At 40.7% G+C, this 19,954-nt stretch overlaps 2 protein-coding genes across 10 annotated transcripts in view; one reads left to right on the top strand and one right to left on the bottom strand.

Annotated features, from left to right (window-relative positions):
- Positions 1-19,954, top strand: part of mamo (maternal gene required for meiosis) — a 185,282-nt gene that overhangs the window by 53,539 nt on the left and 111,789 nt on the right. The gene's annotated exons all lie outside the window — the stretch shown is intronic.
- LOC6631351 (uncharacterized) lies at positions 2,433-5,081 on the bottom strand. Its single transcript, XM_002054956.4, has 2 exons — positions 4,609-5,081; positions 2,433-3,895 (listed from the first exon to the last, which is right to left on the bottom strand). Exons 1-2 carry the CDS (start codon positions 4,918-4,920, stop codon positions 3,248-3,250), a joined length of 960 nt encoding a protein of 319 aa, XP_002054992.2. The 5' UTR covers positions 4,921-5,081; the 3' UTR covers positions 2,433-3,247.

Below are 19,954 nucleotides of genomic sequence, written 5' to 3'. Positions count from 1 at the left end.
CTGCTCGTTGCTGCGCCTTTGCAGCTTGACAACACAAAGCAGCGCTGTCAGCAGAGGGCGCTAGTTAAGTTTAGTTGGTCGCCTAGTTAGCGCCTACGTGTGTGTGTGTGTGTGTGTGTGTGTGTGTCTCCCTGCTTATGTACTTGTGTGTGTGTGCCTATGGTGCCTGTTTATAAAAGCAGTTAGAAGTCAAATGGCGCTGTCGAAATGACGACGCTGCGTCGCTGCACGCAGCAGCAAAGCCACAGCAGGCAGCTTTCATGTGTGTGCGCGCGCAAGTGTGCTAGTGTGTGTGAGAGCTTTTGTCAGCTGCTTTTTGGCGTCATGCGTAAGCGGCTATAAATTTAGCAAGCACCCAAGAAGAAGCAGCCGCAGCAGCAGCTAAAGCAGAAGAACAAGAGCCAAAGCGTTGTCGTGGGCTGCGCAGGCGTCGGCGTTCACGTCGCCGTCAGCGTCGACAGTGACTTTTCGCTTTTTTTTTTTTTCGTTTCTGTGTACAGTTGTTCATTTCATGCCTGCTTTTTCGGCCGAATGCGGAATAGAATTGTTTTTTTTTTTCGTTTCTTCTTTTTTTTTTTTGCGAAATTAGCAGCCGCAACAACAAAAATCTAACAGCGAATTCTTTTTATTTGCCATTTTATTTTTTGCGCTGCCTTCTTTTTTTTTTTTGTCTTTTATGGCGACGCACAAAAGCGCGTTAAGTTTAGCCTATTGAGAACTACAACAACAACAACAACAACAACAACAACAACAACTGGCCGGCAGCGTATTTAGGTCAAATGCTCAACTGGCAACTGCGTGCCGATTGGCAAAAATAACAACAACAACAACAACAAACGCAAAAACACAAAAAGGCAACGAAAAAAATTAAATTTTTTGCGCGAATTTTTTTTCCTGCTGGCTTTTTGCTGATTTCATTTATCTTTTTGTGTTGTTGTTGTTGTTGTTGGTTGTTAGTTGTCTATAGAACAACAACGCAAATGTTTTATTGCCTATGGTGTGCGCTGCTTAAATAACGGTTCATCAAATGCTGGCGAACATCATGGCACAGATACATAAGTACAGCCACAGCCACAGCCACACACACTGTGAGATACACGCACAGATATGTATCTTCTAGATACATGCATACGTTTGGGCATGTAGATACACACGTCAGGCATCTAGTTTGACCGAGCAGCTTATAAAGAAATTAAGCAAATAAAAAAATTGCCCAAAAAGCGTTTTGTGGGTTTTTCAAAAATCTTTTCTATTTGGCTACCTGTTCTAGCAACGTGACCTAAAGCTTTTGTTTCTTTCAATTCAAAATAATTTCATGCTTATTCTGAATTGACGATCAAAACGAACTGAAATTTGTACTGTATATACATAATCATAATCTTTGATTTTATATGCGTCTGTCAAAAAAACGAATGCCAAAAAAATAGAAATGTCTGCAGACTGGGATTCACCTTTATTTCACTTTTTCCAACACTTTCTATTAGGCGGAATTGTGAAATTTATAAAATTTAACCAAGTAGATACAAACTGTGAAATGGAGAAAAACGAGATTTCTCGATACGCATCGATTTGAAAGGGAGGGTAAATGGAAGTTATCGTTATCGAAATAAACTTTATCTAATGTGACACACCCTTTCGGACATTTCCAACACTCTCTCACAGCTGCTCACGAATAGTTGGCGAGCTTTTTATACACTGAACCCATTGAAAATGGGTAAAAAAAAAGGGTATAGTGTTTTTGTGCAAATGTAAATGTAACAGGCAGACGGAAGCACCTCCGATCCCATAAAGTATATATATACTTGATCAACATCTGTCCGTATGTATGAACGCAATGATATCATCACCTATAAGAGCTAGAGACTTGAATTTTTATCTGTAGATCCTCTTAGCTCTTTACTAACTCCGTTTTCAAGTAATCGATAAAAATCGATATCGCCATCCAGTTTTGAGCAATTGGGTAAATATTTAGAGCTGCAGTCACCAAACTTGTAACGTTGCTTCCAGAATATATTATATGTATGTATATGTATATAAATCCAGTTAATAACCCAACTTATATTGGCCACCACTTTAATGCAATTGACTTTCTGAGAATACACAAATAATCTATGGTACAATAAGATATATAAAAACCCAAAGTTATGTTTTACTGCGCAATTGGATGGGGCGCAAATTCCAAGAATTTCTGTATACATGTACACACACACACACACAATCATGCGAGTCTGCTTCAAATTCTATCAACAGCATTGCAATTGCGATTGTTTTATGTGCTGCTATTTTAATAGGGTTTTCTCTCTCAATAATACCCAATTATTGGTGTGGCTGTTGAGTAGAGGCATAGCATGTGGTGTGGTCTGTCGCGAGTTCTAGCCCTACCGGTAAAACTATTATTTTTTTTAAATTAATCTTTATTGCTTTAAACGAGCGCGTTGCGCGAACTGCATTTGGTGTTGGAATAAGAGGGTGTAGGGTATTCCCTAGTCGGGAGCTCCCGATTAGAACCACTCTTTTCATTTCACCCGTTTCTTTTTTTCTAGAAAAAATTGTTGAATATATTACATATATATGTTTAGTGTGTTTCACGTTGTATTTTATGCTTTGCTTTAAAAAGCAACTCGTATAAACGTTTTGTGGTTTAACAATATTAGGAAACGTGTAATGAATACAATGAGTTATATTTAATTGGTTTTTGTTTTCGAGTATTTTCGAGTAGATGTGAATCCAATTTAAGTGGCAGCAGCAAGTAACATTCTAACCATTTAGCATTCGAGATACATTCGGTGCATTCGTGATTAAAACAATCGTGTAAACATTCGATAAGCAACGACAATCGTTCGATAACTAGAACGAGATTTTGGTGTACACACCTGTGTGTGGAACTGTATGTGTCCTTGTGTGTGTGCGTGCATATATATATCATATAAATATATATTAATGGCTTTCAAGTGCAGCTCGTTAGGTGTACTCGTTTGTGTGTGTGAGAGTGTTTGTGTGAGTGTGTTTGTGTGAGTGCGTGTGAGTGCGTGTGAGTGCGTGTGTGTATGTGAGTGTGTTTGTGTAGTGTTGGGTCCTCAAGGGTCCTTGGTATTGGTTGTTTTTTGGTGAGGCATTCCAGATTTGTGTGGTGTGTACGTGTGGGTGGGGGTGGGGGGAGGTAAGTGTTTGTGTGGAGGGGTGGGGGTAAACAATAAACATAAATCATATTCTGGATATGTTCAACTGGTTCTGCTACAAGTTTCGCTTAGGATTTTTTCTTATATTTCTTATTATTTGGATACTTTCGCTTGACATCTGTCTTGGACAATCCGGGGTATGGCTGCTTCGCTGCCGACTTCACCTTGACGGCGATCTGCTTCTTTCTCACAGCTGATGTGACTTTTAGCTGTTTTTTGCTTTTGCTTTTTGCTGCCGGCTTCATTTTCGGCGGCGGCGGCGGCTGCGGCTGCTGCTTGGACTCGGTGGCGACCTCGCCGGGAGATTTGCCCGCTGGCGTCACCTTGACCCGGCCACTGCGCATACCCTTGAGGCTCACCTCGGACAGTATCCGTGTGAGCGACAGCGAGCACGTGCTCTTTTCCAGCTGTGCCCGTTGCGCGCGTTGCTCGGGCGGCGTCAAAGTACGCACCTGCGGCTTCTTTGGTGATCGCGGCGATTCCAGGCAGCACGGCGACGTTTCGGCCAAGTTGTCATAGCGGGGCTGCTGCGCCCGCAAACGTGCCTGCATCTTGGTGGGCTTAACGGGCGGCGCATACGACTCCACCGAGTACTTTGTGGATGCACCATTCGCGGCGGGCACGGAGCTAATTTTCCAGCGGCCGGCGCGCTCCATTTGGAATGCGCGATAGATTAGGTGTCGGGGAACAGGAATTGGCAGGGCAGCGTGTATCTCCTGTATATTGATGGAAACAATGGAAGATGGGATAAGTAAAGTGTGGCATAACGGGACTTGGAACTATCGATGTGAATCATTTAAAATGAATTGTAATAGAAAAAATGGTATTGGAAATGGTGGAATATATCGTAGTTACGCAAAGGTGTAGCAGTTGCAGGAAATAGTTGAAACAATGGAAGACGAGATAGTGGATAGTAGAATCCGGAACACTCAATGTGGTACATTATAATTGATTAGCAATAGGGATAATGGGATTGGAAATGGTCGAATATATCGGCAGTTGAAGGAAACAGTGGAACATGGGATGACCAAAGCGTGGAACAATGGAATTAGGAACAGTGGGATTGGAAATGCTGTAAATTCCCCTCTCATCGCAACTAATCAAGCCCGGAACAATGGAAACGGGTACAGTCGGAACTGAATACAGCTGAATTATGGACAATTGAATTGAACTAAAATAGGAACAGTTGGACTGCAAACAGCTGCAAACAATTGATTAAGGAACAGTGAAATTGGGAAGAGTTAGGTTAGTTAGTTCACCACTGGCTCATTTTGGGGTAGACGAGGCGAGATACTGAGAGTGGGCGACAAACAAAAGGCGTTGGAGTATTCCGACTGCTCTCCATTTAAATCAAAACAATTGGAACGTCGTAAATGGGAACAGCGGAAGTGAAACAGAAAGAGAAATGGAAAGAAGATATCGCACTTACAGAGTTGTAGAGCTGCCTTTGATCCTTGCTGAGTTTCGTCCAGGAGTCGGGCGCCCTCTCCATGGCCTCGTCGATGCTGCAATTGTGCATTATGCAAAACTCTCTCACATAGTTGTAAAACTGAATGGGCGTGGCGTTTTTTGGCCTGAAATGCCCCATTGCAGCTATGAGGCCGACGCGCTTCTCACGCGGCGATTGACCCCGTGACGACTGCGTCTTGGCCAGATCGCGCAACAACTCGGCATCGCTGGAAAACATTTTGTGAAGTTGTTGCTCTTCTTCTCCTTGTTGGTGTTGATTATTTTGTGTCATACACTGCGATATTCAATTTGGTTTGCACCGAGCATTAAGTTGAGATTTTTAACTATCACTTGCTACGATTTTTACAATAAGTTTTGCCAAATAATCAAAATAAAAGTTGCAAAAAAGAAAATTAAAACGTGTGCTTAAGTTGAGCACTTTTTATAAAATGAAAACGAGCTGAACAAATTTTAAAGGTTCCGACAATCTCCTATGCCTGGCCACCTTGGATGATTTCCAAATAGTTACATGCGAATCGATGGTGATATATGTAAGCCGACTCCGTTTGAAAGCATACCAATTCCATTTGTTTCTCTGCCTGGAATGAAACACAAAAGAATCTGCTGTTAACTGTACTTTCTTTTTATGGCTGCCCAAACACAAATGGAATTCTAGCGAACGAACAACTTTGCTGCTCGGAATACTGAAATAAAACACATAAAAGAGATTGTTCAACTGTGCCAGAGCTACATATACATACATACATACATACATAGGCTCTTCATCAGCTGGTTTTATAATTCCGCCAGCATGCCAAATTGACGCATTGAGCATTAATATTGAGAGCACAAAGCAAAAGTGAATTCCATTAGAAGAAATGCTAGAATCCAAGCGAAGAGTCTTGGGCATGATTTGAGAGGCATTCCCGACGACTGGGCTATCAGGAATGCTGGAATGAAACACTTACCAATCGGTTGACTACTTTTGTTTCAATCTCTGATAATTCCATTCAACAGGCAGCTGCGACACGATCGCCAGGCCAAGCACATACCCCACGCTACCCTATATATATGTATATGTATGTTTGCATGTATATATGTACATATATGTATATATATGTATGTGAATATATCGCATGCTACCTACCCACTTGTCTGTCTAGTTGCCGGCTTTGCCTGGCTGTCGCGTAGCGTCTCGTCGCGTCCGTGTTCCATTAACCATTTGGCAAATCTATCGACGGACCGAACTGCACACACTTGAGCTTGAGCGCCTGAGCGTTGTTAACCTTGAACATTTGCGCAACGATGACGGCTACCCGACTTTCTGAGCTGCCCCCAGCCCTGCCTCCCTTGGCGCGATAACTCGCCTCGCCATATGTGTATATAGTATAAGAATAGAACACAAAACTTCTAACAAGTTTTGCGCGTGCGCAGCGCGAATGCAGCCGAGCAAAGGCAAAGAAAGAAAAGCAAAGCCGTAGAATGGATAACAAATAAAATATTAAGAGAAACCGACAACAACAAAACACAATAATCATAAAAAAAAAGCGAAAAAAAAAGCACCGCAACAGGGTGGCTACATTGCTTGAGGAGTTCCAAGTCAAAGGCGGAAGAGAGACGGAGAGAGAGAGAGAGAGAGAGAGAGAGAGCGCGAGAGCGAGAGAGAGCGAGGTAGCTAAAGCTGAATTTAATACGCGCGCGCAACATGCACAACTACACACATGGATACATACACACAAACATGCATATTTATACAGCATACATATGCATAAGCATGTATTTGTGTGCATGTGCGCGTGTGTGTGTGTGTGTGTGTGTGTGTGTGTGTGTGTATGTGTGTGTGAAGTGACCACTAAACAAATACAAATGCAACGAGCGGCGCTCACTTTTGAGGTGTTCCGTCATCAAAGCGAAACGAACTGAAACGAAATCAAAATCAAAAACCGAAACCCAAACCCAAACCCAAACGTAACAAGATTCAATGTCAGTGTCAAGCAAAAGGAAGTCGGGCAATTAGCTTAACACCAGGTGCGCTAGGGGGCGGACAGGCGGTGGCAGGGGCTGCGGCTAGGGGAGCTAGCTGCCAAGGGCAGTCGAAATTTAGCCAGTAGCAGGCAGCATTAGCCATCTAAACCGGGCGTCAAATCGTTAACTTTCAGCTATTCAAACAAGCATTAGTCACGTATATATATATATATACATATATCTTTATCTATATGTACATCTATTTACTGTAGTTTAGTAGTTGCATGCACACAACTGGCTCGCATAAATCTTGAGCCAACGATCAAACATGCAAAATTATTCCGATTATATACATTTTTTTTTTCTATATTTATTTTTAACTTAATTTTTTTCTAATAGCTTGTCAAGTAATTATAGAGAGTTTGTCTTCGATCGGGTTTAGACCTTAGCGAGACTTAATGTATGCGCTACTCGTTAATCATAGAGTCTGTGCGAATATTCTTTATGGACCAAAATGCTTGTTAGAGTTAGAAACTAGTTTCTCGACATACAATTGAAACGTTGAGTTGTTGACTGCAGGCCTTGTCGTTCAATATATCTGGAAAGCTATATTTATTGCTTGCATTTTCGTATAACAAGTTGCTGAGCAAAGGGGTTTTCCCCAATTTATATTTGAAGAATTCTACGCTAGTGAAACATTTTTCACATGGCCAAGAAATGCTTGACATGGTTTCTTATTCTCCTGCTTAGCTCTTATTATGATTCCTCTTTATTTTGTTTTGTTTTTATCATTCAATCTATTCTCTTTTCTCTCTCGTTTCCCCTTTCCTTTCCTTTTTACCATCGCTTTTCCTTCTTATTTCCCTCTCTTTTCCGCTCTGTCTCCTAACTGCTTCGTGGTTTTCTATTTGTCTCCTTTTTCCACCCACTCCTCAATTTTATCTCTGTAAAGAAAGCTCCACTCATACACTTGCACTGTTAGTTGCCTGTGTATTGGTGAGCTTTTAAAGCGCCTTTGCTCAGTTGATCGCCGACTTAGCTGCTCATGCCTGTCTATGTGTTACATGCGTGTGTCTACCTCCTCTCTGCTTGTCGCTCTCTCTCTCTCTCGCCTTCTCTTTCTCAACCGCTTGTGCGTAATTTATAAATTAACTGAATAAGTCAACAGTTAGGGTTGAAATTACAGCCATAATAGGCGGTCGCCATTTCGTTTTATAGGAATAAGCGTTGTTTTTTCCTTTCTCTTTTCGCTTTATTAAAGAATTAAACATCCTTTTTAGGTAAAACCTGACATAAATGCTTTATTTTAATATGAGTGATTATTGTTGAATAATAATATTTGGCTCGATTTAATATTTTTAAAAGCCTATTTTATTATTATCATTATTTATATATCAACCAAAAAAAAAATATTAGATTAAATAACTAACTAAACAGAAAATATGAATTTAAAGAAAATATAAAACTAATTAGTTTTAGAGAAAGAATTTCTTAAGTTCATGTTTAACATGAGAAGAAGAACCGAAGTGCATTTGAGTTGGAAGACTTTTATAAATAAAGCTTTAATGATCTGTTGACAGGCTCGTTATTTGCATAAGCAGTTCGATGAGACCTCACAGAAAACGGAAAATGGTATCGCAAAGACCTGCTCGGCAATTATTCCTACAATTAAATTGTTTAGAAAAAGCAACGCTGATATCACTCTTTTATCTTCCAGAGATGACAAACGTAGTAATTGACACCTACCTCTGTATGGAGGTAAGGGGTCAGGAAAGTTAAGGCAATGTAGATTAAATTTTAAAAACTGCAGCCTTTGTGTGCACCAAATATATTATAGGCATATTCTAACATTGACCGCACAAAGGCCGCATATAAAGATAATCTTGTAAAAGAGTCTTTAAACTGGGTAGAGAATTGCTCCGAACAAACGCAAGCATTGCAAAGGCCCAGGTATAAATATTGTTTATATGCTGAATGATTAAGAATTACTCCTTAGACCAAAGCTTCTGATTTAAAAGTAAGTTTTTGCCATTAATGGATTAGGAAGACACATTTGCTAAATGTGATGTGGTAGCATTTAGCTAAGTTCAGTGGTAACTGATTATGTCTAAGCCATGCAGACAAGTTGTGTAGGTCCTTCTACCAATAAATCATGCTGAGAGGAAATGCATTTGAATATTTTAATAGATATTCGGACGAACGGAAGCAACTCCCTATATATACATATATAATTTTTATGTATTTATCATTAAACATTTGCAGAAATTCTTGAGCTACAATTTTCTTATATCTTGATTATTTTGTTTTCTGGCTTTTATTTTCCCTGGTTGCACTTAACATTTCTTAATTCTTATGTGAGTTTTTGACTTGAAATTTTCCACATTTATTTGTTGTTGTTGTTGTTGTTGTTGATTATTGCTTATGGCAGACAAAACTAAAATGGCAGCCGCATTTGGACGACCCTCAAAAATTGTGACTAGGCTGCCACAATCGAATTCTTACGAACCCTCCCCGACTCCGACTCCGACCCCGACCCCGAACGCTCAAATACCACGCTGCCGCGCCTAGGCTCGTTTAACCTATGCCATCTCGTTTCCACACACATGTGTGTGCGTGTGTGTGTGCTGTGTGTGTGTGTGTGAGCAACCCTTGCCGCCTGGTCATAGCTGCCCTACGTCTACCGCTTGCTACCCGGCTCACCCACTCCCTCTCGCTCGCTCATTCGAGCGTTCACAGGCCAAGAGCCTAGCTCGCTTGCTCGCTCTCTCTCTCTCTATCTCTCTCTTTCACACACACACTCTGTTATTTCTTTTTTAAAGTGCCCCTCTCTCGCTCTAGCATTGTGTGTGTCCAGTTGCCTCTGCCTGCTTGACTTGAAATTGAGCTACCCTACACACACACACGCACACACACACCACGCCTCTTCTGACTTCTAGGCTCTGCTGTGCTTGCCTTTGCGTGTTGTATGGCTGCTGCCTCCTCCACCTACTCCTCCTCCGTCTACTCCTCCTCATTCTATTCCCAACCCTTTCGATACCACAGCTCCTGAGTCACAAGACTCACTACCTCAAATATTTCGAACATTTCTAGACATAATGCAAACACACACCTACACACACACACACACCTACACGCACACACTCTTACATTTCAATTTTTATTGGGGTTGGACATTTGCTGTTGGGCGGTTTGCCAATTGTAGGCGTTGTGCATTGTTGTTGTTGTTGTTGCTGATGTTGTTGTTGTTGTTGTTAGTTGCGTTGCAGCAATAATGCAACGGCCATTGAAGTTGTGCCACGCACACACACACACACACATACACATGTAGAGGCATATATATATACATATATCTATATGTATATATATCGCGTATATATTTCAGTGCGAATCGCTGAAGCGTTGCTTGCGACGACTTCGGTTTACGTTTCGGCTTTCGCGTTCGTGTGAAACTATATTCACATGCCACACACACAAACACACACGAACACACACACACACTCACTCACTCGCTCACTCAGTCTACCTTTTGGGCCAACCACCCTGCCGCACTTAATTCACCTGCTTCACTTCACATTTCACATTTTACACTATTTGCATTTGCGCAAAAAGTGCAAAAGTTGACACACACGCAACATGCAACAACAACAACACGCCCCGTTATTATGTACATACACACAAATATATATTTGAGTGTGTGTGTGTGTGCGTGTGAGTGTGTTCTATAATGGCCGCCATTTTGCTGGCCCTTTGCAGCATTTGCACTTAATGAAATTCTTTTTTAACAATATTTTATTTTCATTTTATACCCGTTTTTCACACATTTCATTTTCACTCATGCTTTCTTTCTCTCTCTCTCTCTCTCTGTCCCTCTCATTGCAGGTAAGTGTCACAGGCTTTATTTATTAATGGATTTCCCATATCGGATCCACAAAACAGACCCGCCGTCGTCCCGCCCCCGCCCCCGCCCCGGCTGCAGCCCTCCCTTACGGAGCTGTCCGCGGTTTGACGTGAGTGCATTAAGAGCGTAAATCAATGTACATGTTTTTTCTTCATTCCTCTTTTTTCGCTTTTCTCATTTTTGTTTAATGAAAATGGAAAATGCATTTTCAATTTCCATTTCAATTTCAGCCAATACGATTGGCTCATAATAATTAATTATATGCAATTAACAAAGCTCAAGACAAATGCGACAATAGCATTTATTTATTTTCATATATAGCTTATATTGTGGTTTTTAAAGTTGGCCCAATGAAAAATTGAAAATGTGCGAATAGAAATATATGAAAGAACCAATTTACTTTACTCTACTTATAGATAAATAGAGTTAAATAGATAGATAAAGGAAAAATTGGAATTAAATACTTTGGTAAAGAGCTCCGCGAATAACAAAAGTATATAGAATATAGATTAGACTTAAAAAAGTCTAGGTATCGTCTAAATAATGCGACCATAAAGCACATACTTGATAGGAATCAAATAAATAATGATCATACCAAAAAGTGAGAAGAAGATTTTTATAATCGCATTCAAAATCAACTTAGTGTCTGTTTATATAGATATACGCAACTATTTTGAAACGTGAATAAGTGAACACGAGAAAGTAAGAATTTCCTTGGCACACAGAAGGCTTAATACCCTTACAGAAGCTATACATTATAGTAGCGAGATTTTTAGAGGACTTGACACATTTACAAACAGCACAGGTTATATAGTTAATTTTGGGCTTGGTCAAGATATTTTGATAAACAAAAAATGTGCTCATACAAAGGACACTTTCGACCCATTTTAACTATGACAGCTATATGTTATAGTAACCATATAGTAATCCATTCGATTCGGTAATATGTGCTGCCTGCATAGAAAGTCTTAGAACGTTGAATCTAGGCAAAGTTCCAAGAGCATAGCATTGAAATTGAGAGCTGGTTCGAATAGAAACAGACAGATGGACAAGTCCTTGATACTGATTTAGTATGTGTAAAATATATATGTCTGTATTTCTGTATATATGTGCTCTGTCTCCCAATACTGTTTAGTTTTCTCTGTAGCTTTCTCTCGGTGTTTCTCTCTCTTATCTCCCTCTCTCAGTTAGATACTAAAGAAATCATTTAATGTCATTCACAGCGCATAAATTGGCATTCACAAAAACTTATTTCTTAAAAATCTTTCGGATGCCCTTGATTATGGACGACGTTAAATCCAATTGCAGCTTAACGCTTAACGCTGCATCGGGTGTTTAACTACGATAAGGCGTAAGACGAGGGGGAAGGATGAGGGAATAATATGGTCGAATGGGTATGGGAACTGCGCCCAGTCACGACATCATAGTCGAGTGTCGAGTGCTTCTCTGGTGTGACAGCCGCGTGTGCCGACTTGTAATTAGATTGTTGACCTGACAGGCAGGCAGGCAGGCAGACCTCTCCGACTGGGGGCAACTGGCAGTCTTTTTGGCCAATGAATGTGGCTTGCCAGCTCTTGAGTTGTTTGGTGTGGGGGAGCCCCAAAAGTTGCGTATGTTAAGAAATCAAGAAACCAAATGAAGCCAAATACTCGAGAAATTGAAGCAAAAATTAAATGAAATTTAACACTCTCTCATCTCTCTGCTTTTGTGCTGCATCAGCTGCCAAGTTGCAAATACAAACGGCAACAAAGTAGCGTTTCGCAAATATTGACAACAGTTTGGTTGCATGCCACAAAACGTTGTTGTTTATATTTTCTTCCGTTTTTATTTATTTTCCTAAAATTAAATTCTTTTCACGCAAAATGCAAGCTAATCGCTGAATAAGAAGCAGCACAAAGACGTGACCGCAGAGCCAAGGATGCTGCAAAAACAGTCCAAGCTGCTGCCGCTGTGGCAAGCGTGGCAAGTGTTGCGCTTTTGGGCATTCTGCGGCACGACGGCGGCATTGCGGCCCACAAACGCGGCAACAACATGTTGCCACAGAGTCGCCACCCAGCGGCATCTGCGCTGTTTGCCGTTGCGCAGGCGCGCGCACCTACACTTTGGCCCCGAATGCTACTTGGGCTGCCTCCTACTGACTCCGACTGCGACTCCGACTGCGACTCCGACTGCGACTCCGACTGCGACCGCGACTGCGGCCGCGTCTGTGTCTGCAACAACTCGAGTCCGACTCCGGCAGAGCTGAGATTAACATCACTATGTCATAAAGTTTGCCAGTCAGCTCTGATCCCATAAAGTTTTGTGCGTTTCGCTGAACAGGCTGCAGCTCGCGGGTTCCTTCGGCTACGTCAACGCGTTTGACACGTGCAAAAATTAGGAGAAAAAAACATGATGGAACAGTTAGCTTTCATTATGCCCTAGATTGAATACTCTTACTTTTTGCACGCAGCGAAAGAGACACTAAATCTTCAGCCCATGCACGATATCGTAAAAAGTCGCAATCGAATTTTGTTTCATTTCACTTCACATACGATATCTTAAGTAAGTCTATTTTCAGTCCATATACGATAAGATAAAAATAGGCTAGTTTTCTGTAGATGTTTCAAAGCTGAGTTTCTCATCTGTCCGAATTGTATGTCTGGCCCTAGTGTTGGAAAACACACCAAATAAAAGTTTTGTTTCTTCGGATTTTTGCAAGAATAAAAGTTGCATAAGCTATATTTCATGCACTATTATTTAATATCTAGTTAATATTATTATATTCAATCGATTCTTATGGGATTTGCAAAAATGCTATCATAGAAATGAACACATTATTTATAATAATTATTTATCCTACGTTATTTCATATAATGCAATAAATAAAATGTTGTATAGAGTACATTGCATTCGGCTTGCATTTAAACGATAATTGCTTGGTTCCTGTTGCAGCAATTGTTGTGGCTGTTGTTGTTGCTGCTGCTGTTGCTGTTGCTGTTGCTATCGTTGCACTTTAGGCTGCTGCACGCAGAGCACGCATTTTCAGCGTGAAATGCAATTTCTGCGCCAAAGGAATTTCAATTGTGTGTTGGTGTGTGCCAAGTACCCAGCTCCAACTGCCGACTGCCGACTGCTGACTGCTGACTGCTGACTGCAGCTGAAGCTGCAGCTTCAAATGCAACTGCAACTGCAATAGATGCAGTGTGTGTATTAAAATTTTGTTTTCTGCAGCTGGCAAAACTCCCGCAACACACACAGAGCAGATAGTGTTAGCTAGAGGGAGGAAGGCAGGGAGGGAGAACGAGCTCGTCAGTTCGTCAGTTTGTCAGTTTGTCAGTTTGTCAGTCAGTCAACGCACGACGCTCACGCAAATCACGCAACTCGAATTGTCTTGGCAATGCCTGATTCTAGCCAAGTTCTTGTTCTTGTTGCTGTTGCTGTTGCTGTTGGCCTCTTCTCTTGCCAATTTCATTTGCCGCCGCATTCCTTTGGGTAGCTGCCACATCTTTTGAGCCGCTGCTTCAGCCTCATCTTTTGGCTTTAGCTTCGGCTTCTACTTTTCCTCTTTTTTTTTTTTTTTTTGTTTTTTTAATGTTAGTTGAACTTGGAGGCCACTGCAAATTGCACTCTGCACAATTTCCAGACGTCAAAAATCTATTGTTGTTGCCGTTTTTTTTATATTGTTGTTGTTGTTGTGCTTGTTCTTATTCCTATTCTTAGCCCAGTCGTAGCTGGTTTCTTGGGCCTTTGCCGACTGCGCCAATCGAGGCGCGAAGTGCAACTAGCTAAATAAATAAAGCAAAAATTAGTGTCTGCCCGAAGGTGATTAATTTTTATGTTGAATCTATTTGCCATTGCATAGATCCCACTGATAATCATATCAAAGTGGAGCATGAGAAGCGCGCCAGCTATTCCAGCACAAGTTCCTAGTTTAATTGGAGTAAGAGTTTCCATGAAGAACTCTGGCTAACGTTTGTTTTAATAATTAAAACAGCATTACTTTTATTTATTTTAAACAAAAACGTGATGTCTTGCTTAATATTCGCATAATTAGTTAATTATAGAAAAAATAATTAAACAAAAATTAAATTAAAAGATAATAATAGTAAATTTTTAAAGTTGGAAAATTAAGAATAAATTAAATTAAATTAAAGAAAGCAAAAACAATATCTAAAATTTATAATAAACAAATATGTGAAATATTGTTAAGATTTTTAATGTCAATAAATCATAAGTCAAAAAAAAAACATAAGATGAGCTATCTTTGGCACGCCGAAGACTTAATACCCTTGCAGACCCAAGGTGCTTTGCCCGTATCTGAGAAGCGCAGGGAAAATACGTAATGCCGATTACGGTTGAAATATCTTGAAAAACCAAAATGTTTTTCATACAATATAATTGTAGGCCGATCGTTCCTATGGAAGCTATATGATATAGTGGTCCGATGTTGTTAGTATTGTTCAGATATATGAGGAGTATAGTAAAACATATAAAGGCAGAGTTTGGTCAAGATAGCTTGATAAACAAAAATGTTTTTCATCTAAGAAACTACTTTTCGAACGATCCAGCTGGTTCCGACATATGTACTAAGTGCAACAGAAAGCAGGAGTACAATATAATCATGCATAATCACATTCCGATTACTTTATAAAGGGAACTTAAGCTGAAATCACATTGCTTGCCATCAAAGTAGCTTGCGACAAAAATGTCACCAGCTCTAAGCTGCTGGGGCTGGCTATAACAAAATATTTTAAGTTCAGTCTCAACCTGCACACGAAGCACAATAAAAATTAAAAAAACAAAAACCAAAAAAAAAAAAAACATTTCAGGTTTTTCATTTTTTTATTTTTGCAACAAAAATGTATTTGCCTAAAAAACAAGTGAACTACAAATTTTTAACGTGTCGCAAATTGTTTGGATTCGACAGTAAACAAAGACAATGTCAAATTTAAAATAAAAAAAAAAATAAAAAAAAAACATTCGTCCTTCGGTGCAAGGTACTCCTGCCAAGACGCCTCCGGCGTTGCTCAGGCAGAGCTGTGCTGCCCGAGGAAGCCCGAATGCGGCTGCCCAAACGAAGGACCCAACTAAGGACGACAATGGGATGAAGCTACGCAATACACTAGGTCTATGTGCGTCTATGGAGCTCTTGTTAATGTTATTGAATGTTCGTCTGAACGTCTTTCAAATAAAAGCCAAAAAATAATTTCTTGTATGGAATGTGTATGTATGGATTTTATAATTTGCGTAATGCAGAATGGGTGAAAAGCTCAAGGACATTAAAAGCTTATTAAAGCTTTGATTTGAATTCATGCGTCGCTTTGATGCTCTTCATTAATCAAAGCACAATTGGAAGTGCATCATACGAACGAGCTTTTCCTAATTCTATAGCCAGCTGAATTGAGAATCAAGAGCACATAAAAGCTAAGAGTTGAATTCTTGCTTCTACCAGCTCCAATGTCCCAATGCTATGCGTGTCTATGAATTTGGCCAATAATGAAAAGCACATTAAATCTGAATTGACTAGCTCTACTGTATGGGTGCAAACACCTCGAAGCTCTCAATTGATTCAAGCACAATCAAAAGCGCAACATGAACAAGTTTTTAAAGCTCTGCGTCAGACCAAGTATATATATATAAACTTTATTTATATCGGATTTAAAGACATTATATAGATCACACCGACCCAAATGAATATGTGAATACAATTAATGCATTCTCCACTGTATTTGACAGATCTTCAGCTAGTTTTTATAGCGGCATGCATAAAAATTAAATGAAGTTTTTTTATTCTTTTCAATTAAATTAATTGCAATAATTGTTTGCCGCACAGTCAGAGTCCCTGAGCTGCACATAAAGTCTTGTGATAATCGGGCAGTAAAAGGGGTAACTGGGTTTAGCTGATGGCTAATGCAAATGAATATTGTTGTAATAAATATTGAAGGGGTGTCAGGGCAGAGGGGCGGGCCTGTTTAATAATTAGCACTGGTCAAAATGTGACGTGTGGCAGGCTGCAATATGCAACAGCGGCAGCTGGAACGTGCCACACGGAATTGACGCGAGGGCACGCGCTTAAAAATGTTTAAGATATGTTTTTTCAGAGACCTCTTCTGGGCTGGGCCTTTGATTCGCGCAGGCAGTTAGTTTGGCCAAATTAACATGTTGTTGCTGCCGTGCCAGGGACTGGGGCCGGTGCTGGTGCTGGTGCTGGTGCTGGGACTGGGGTTAGCTGCTTATCTTTATCGACATTTGTTTTCTCCGGTGTCCGTTTCAAGCTGGACAGAACCACAAAACTGCCGGCCAGGCCAAACAACTTAGCCGAAAAAAAGACGGGCAAAAACCCAAACAGAAAGGAATAAAAAGAACTGCAGGGGAAAAAAGTACCAACTGCTGTTGCTCGTCCGTCTGTTGCCGGTTGCCGGTTGCCGGTCGCTGGTTGCTGACTTTCCGTTTGTTGTTCTTGGCAACTCTTTTTGCTGGTGGTCCTGCCACTCGCACTTTTGTTCTCTCGGACAACTCCTTTTTGACCACAATCAATGCTCAGGCTCTTGCTGCCTTTATTTTTTTCTTTTCTGCCTCTCGCCAGCTGCCTATTGTCTGCAATGTTGCTGCTGCTGCTGCTGCTGCGTGTTGTGTGTGGTCAGTTTTGCGGCTCTACCGAGTTGATTACTTAATTCTATCGATGACGTTTTGACTGATTGCCTTATGAGCTTTCACTTTTTTGTGCACAATGCCAGTTAATAACAGGACCAGCTTTCATATTGCTGCCTGTTGCTGCTGCTGTTGCTGTCGTTCATTGTTATGAATTATTCATACAACAAGCACAAGGCGCAAGCAGCATTTTTTTGTTTCTGTGGCCAGCACTGGGACTTCATCAGCTTCAACTTCAATTTCATCTGGGCCTGTGCGGCTCACTAAACGTTTCAATTCCCTGCACTGTCGGATGTTCACTGCGCTGCAAAGTTTTCATTATATTATGGCCCATAAAAAATATCTATTAGTGGCAGAACTTATCTGAAGAATATCGCAGTTCAATGGAACACAACACTTTCAAGGCTTTTCTTGTTTATGTTAAGCCTTTCTATGCGATTCTCATAAATAAGTAGTCAATTATGTAAGTAATAAATGTGTTTTGGTACTGCTTTTTTTTAATGTCTGTTTTTAACCATGCCTCTCTCTCTCTTTCTTTTTTTCTTTCTCGAACTCCCTATCTATTTCGCCCTCCCCATTTATTTCAGTCTTTTTTATGTCAGTTTCTATCCCTCTAATCTTGTAAACCGCACTGTTGATCTTACATTCCGAAAGCGCCACTTTATTTCATGAAAATCGCATAGAAAGGCGCGTGTATCCTATGATTTTTGCGTTTTTCTGATTGACTGTGATTCGTTCATATTCGGTTGAGCCACAAACTTGTTGCCAAGTATCTTAGGCCGCATAATGTTAACCGCTAGATGACTTTATTAAGACGGCAATCGCCGACAGTGTCGTCCAATCAAAATGGACCGCACAACATGATTTAGTGGCGAATTCCTTCACACCTGCCATGTCTGTCATGTCAATAATGCCACCAATTCTGCGCACCGGGCCAACACCAGGCCAACTGATAATGATGTGACACAACAGCAGTTGGCTTTGGCTGTCTTTCTGCTTTGGTTTTTTTTTTTTTTATATTTGTCTTTCCGTTTTTCTCAGCTTTTAGCCTGCGGCGATTGCAGGCCGCCGCCTGCGGAACGGCGGAGCGACCAAATAGCCAATACCGTGGTAAAAACAGAGAGCAGGCCGCGACCAGGCCAGGCCAGGCTGGGGCCAGGCTTCAAGGCACGTCGTCGCTGTCATTAACGTGATTTTGTTGTTGTAGTAGTTGTTGTTGTTGTTGTTGTTGTTGTTGTTGTTGTTGTTGTTGGCACATTATGCGTTATTACGCGTGCGCGCAGGCGCAGGCGCTGGGGCGGCATCGAGCCCAGACTGGAATTGTCTGTGATATCTTTTGGCGTTACACCAACGTTAAGCTAAAGTGACACTTTGACAGCGATGCGTGATAAACGACAAACGCAAAAAAGCCAATGTTGGTGCTGCTGTTGTTATTGTTGTTGTTGCGTTGTCAATGGGCACAGCAGATGATGCTACATGCTGGGAAACGCATTCGGCTAACGGTCGCTGCAATTTGTAATTCTCTTACCGTTTATTGTAAGTTTTTCTTAGCAACTGATATGCTAATTTCACTATCTATTGATTTGGCCAAAAGCGAGGCAGGCAGTCACTGACCAAGTTCGTGGCCAACTGTTTTTCACTATATGTAGCTAAACATGCCTATCTTGAGGGCATGAGAATCGCATAGAAAGGCGGTAGAGGAAGAGGGGACGAGTGCAGGAAGTATTAGTCTTAAAGTTTTGTCAGCTGTTTGGTAATTACGTAATCCTTTTGATTGTGAAAATCACATAGAAGGGCGATTGAAAATTATAAGCGATATATGGTACAGGTTAAATATAGTTATATAAAAAATAATTTATTGAGTTGCATACAAGAATACTCAAATTTGTTTGATCAATATCAGAAAGTGCACTTGAAACTAAGTATATTGACATAGTTTCAGGAAACTCGAGCAGAATATGTTCATGTACATATATTCGAGAAGCTCAACTAGAAACTCTATCCAGATCTTTGCTAAAAGATAAAAGATCTTAAGCAACTTACAGAAAAAATGAAACGAAATTCAAACGTTTTGATTGTCATTGCTAACCAAAGCTGACAACATTTGCATTTGGAACAAACTATGGATCGATCGTTAGATCGTTTGATCGCGTGTTGAACACGCATTTTGATTACAAGCTCAATTCAATCACCAGCTGTGTGTGTGTGTGTGTGTGTGTGTATGTGTGTGTTCTGCTCAGAGTGTGTTCCACTTTCGGATCACTGGGGCACTTTGGCGCACTGGCTAATCTCGACAGTCTGATCTTGACATTCGGTTCTCGCAACATGCACAGTTATCGATCGATGGAAATTTCCTTTCCAATGCTCGCTCTGATTGATGGATCTTGTTAGATGTTGAGCTCTTCGGCGAGAAATTATATAATGCCAGGATGCCAGGTATGCTGTGCAAATGATATCCAGACTTCAGGTGAAGAAGCAAGTCCAGCAAAAACAATTGACAACTCCGCCAGCAACATTGAACAACAACAACAGCAACAACCACAACGAATACAACAACAACAACAACAATAACGACAACGCTTTCCGTTCACGATAAGCTAAAAAGCAACAACAATTGTGGTCTGTGTGTGTGTGTGTGTGTGTGACGCGTGTGTGGGCGCAATTTTCCATTGAATTATAATTTTTCATATCACAATATTTTTTTCTTTTATTTTTGTTGTTGCAATTGTTGTTGTTGCTCGTTTTGCATTTGGCTTGTCATAATTTTCATTACATGTTTTTATTGTTGTTGCTAACCATGTTGTTGTTACCAAAGCCTGAACCTACGGCTTGA

Source organism: Drosophila virilis, chromosome X (genome assembly GCF_030788295.1).
Source record: "Drosophila virilis strain 15010-1051.87 chromosome X, Dvir_AGI_RSII-ME, whole genome shotgun sequence".
In the NCBI taxonomy this organism is placed as follows: domain Eukaryota; kingdom Metazoa; phylum Arthropoda; class Insecta; order Diptera; family Drosophilidae; genus Drosophila; species Drosophila virilis.
The sequence above is the reverse complement of the archived record's forward strand: the minus strand, read 5'-3'. Positions and strand labels throughout refer to the sequence as shown.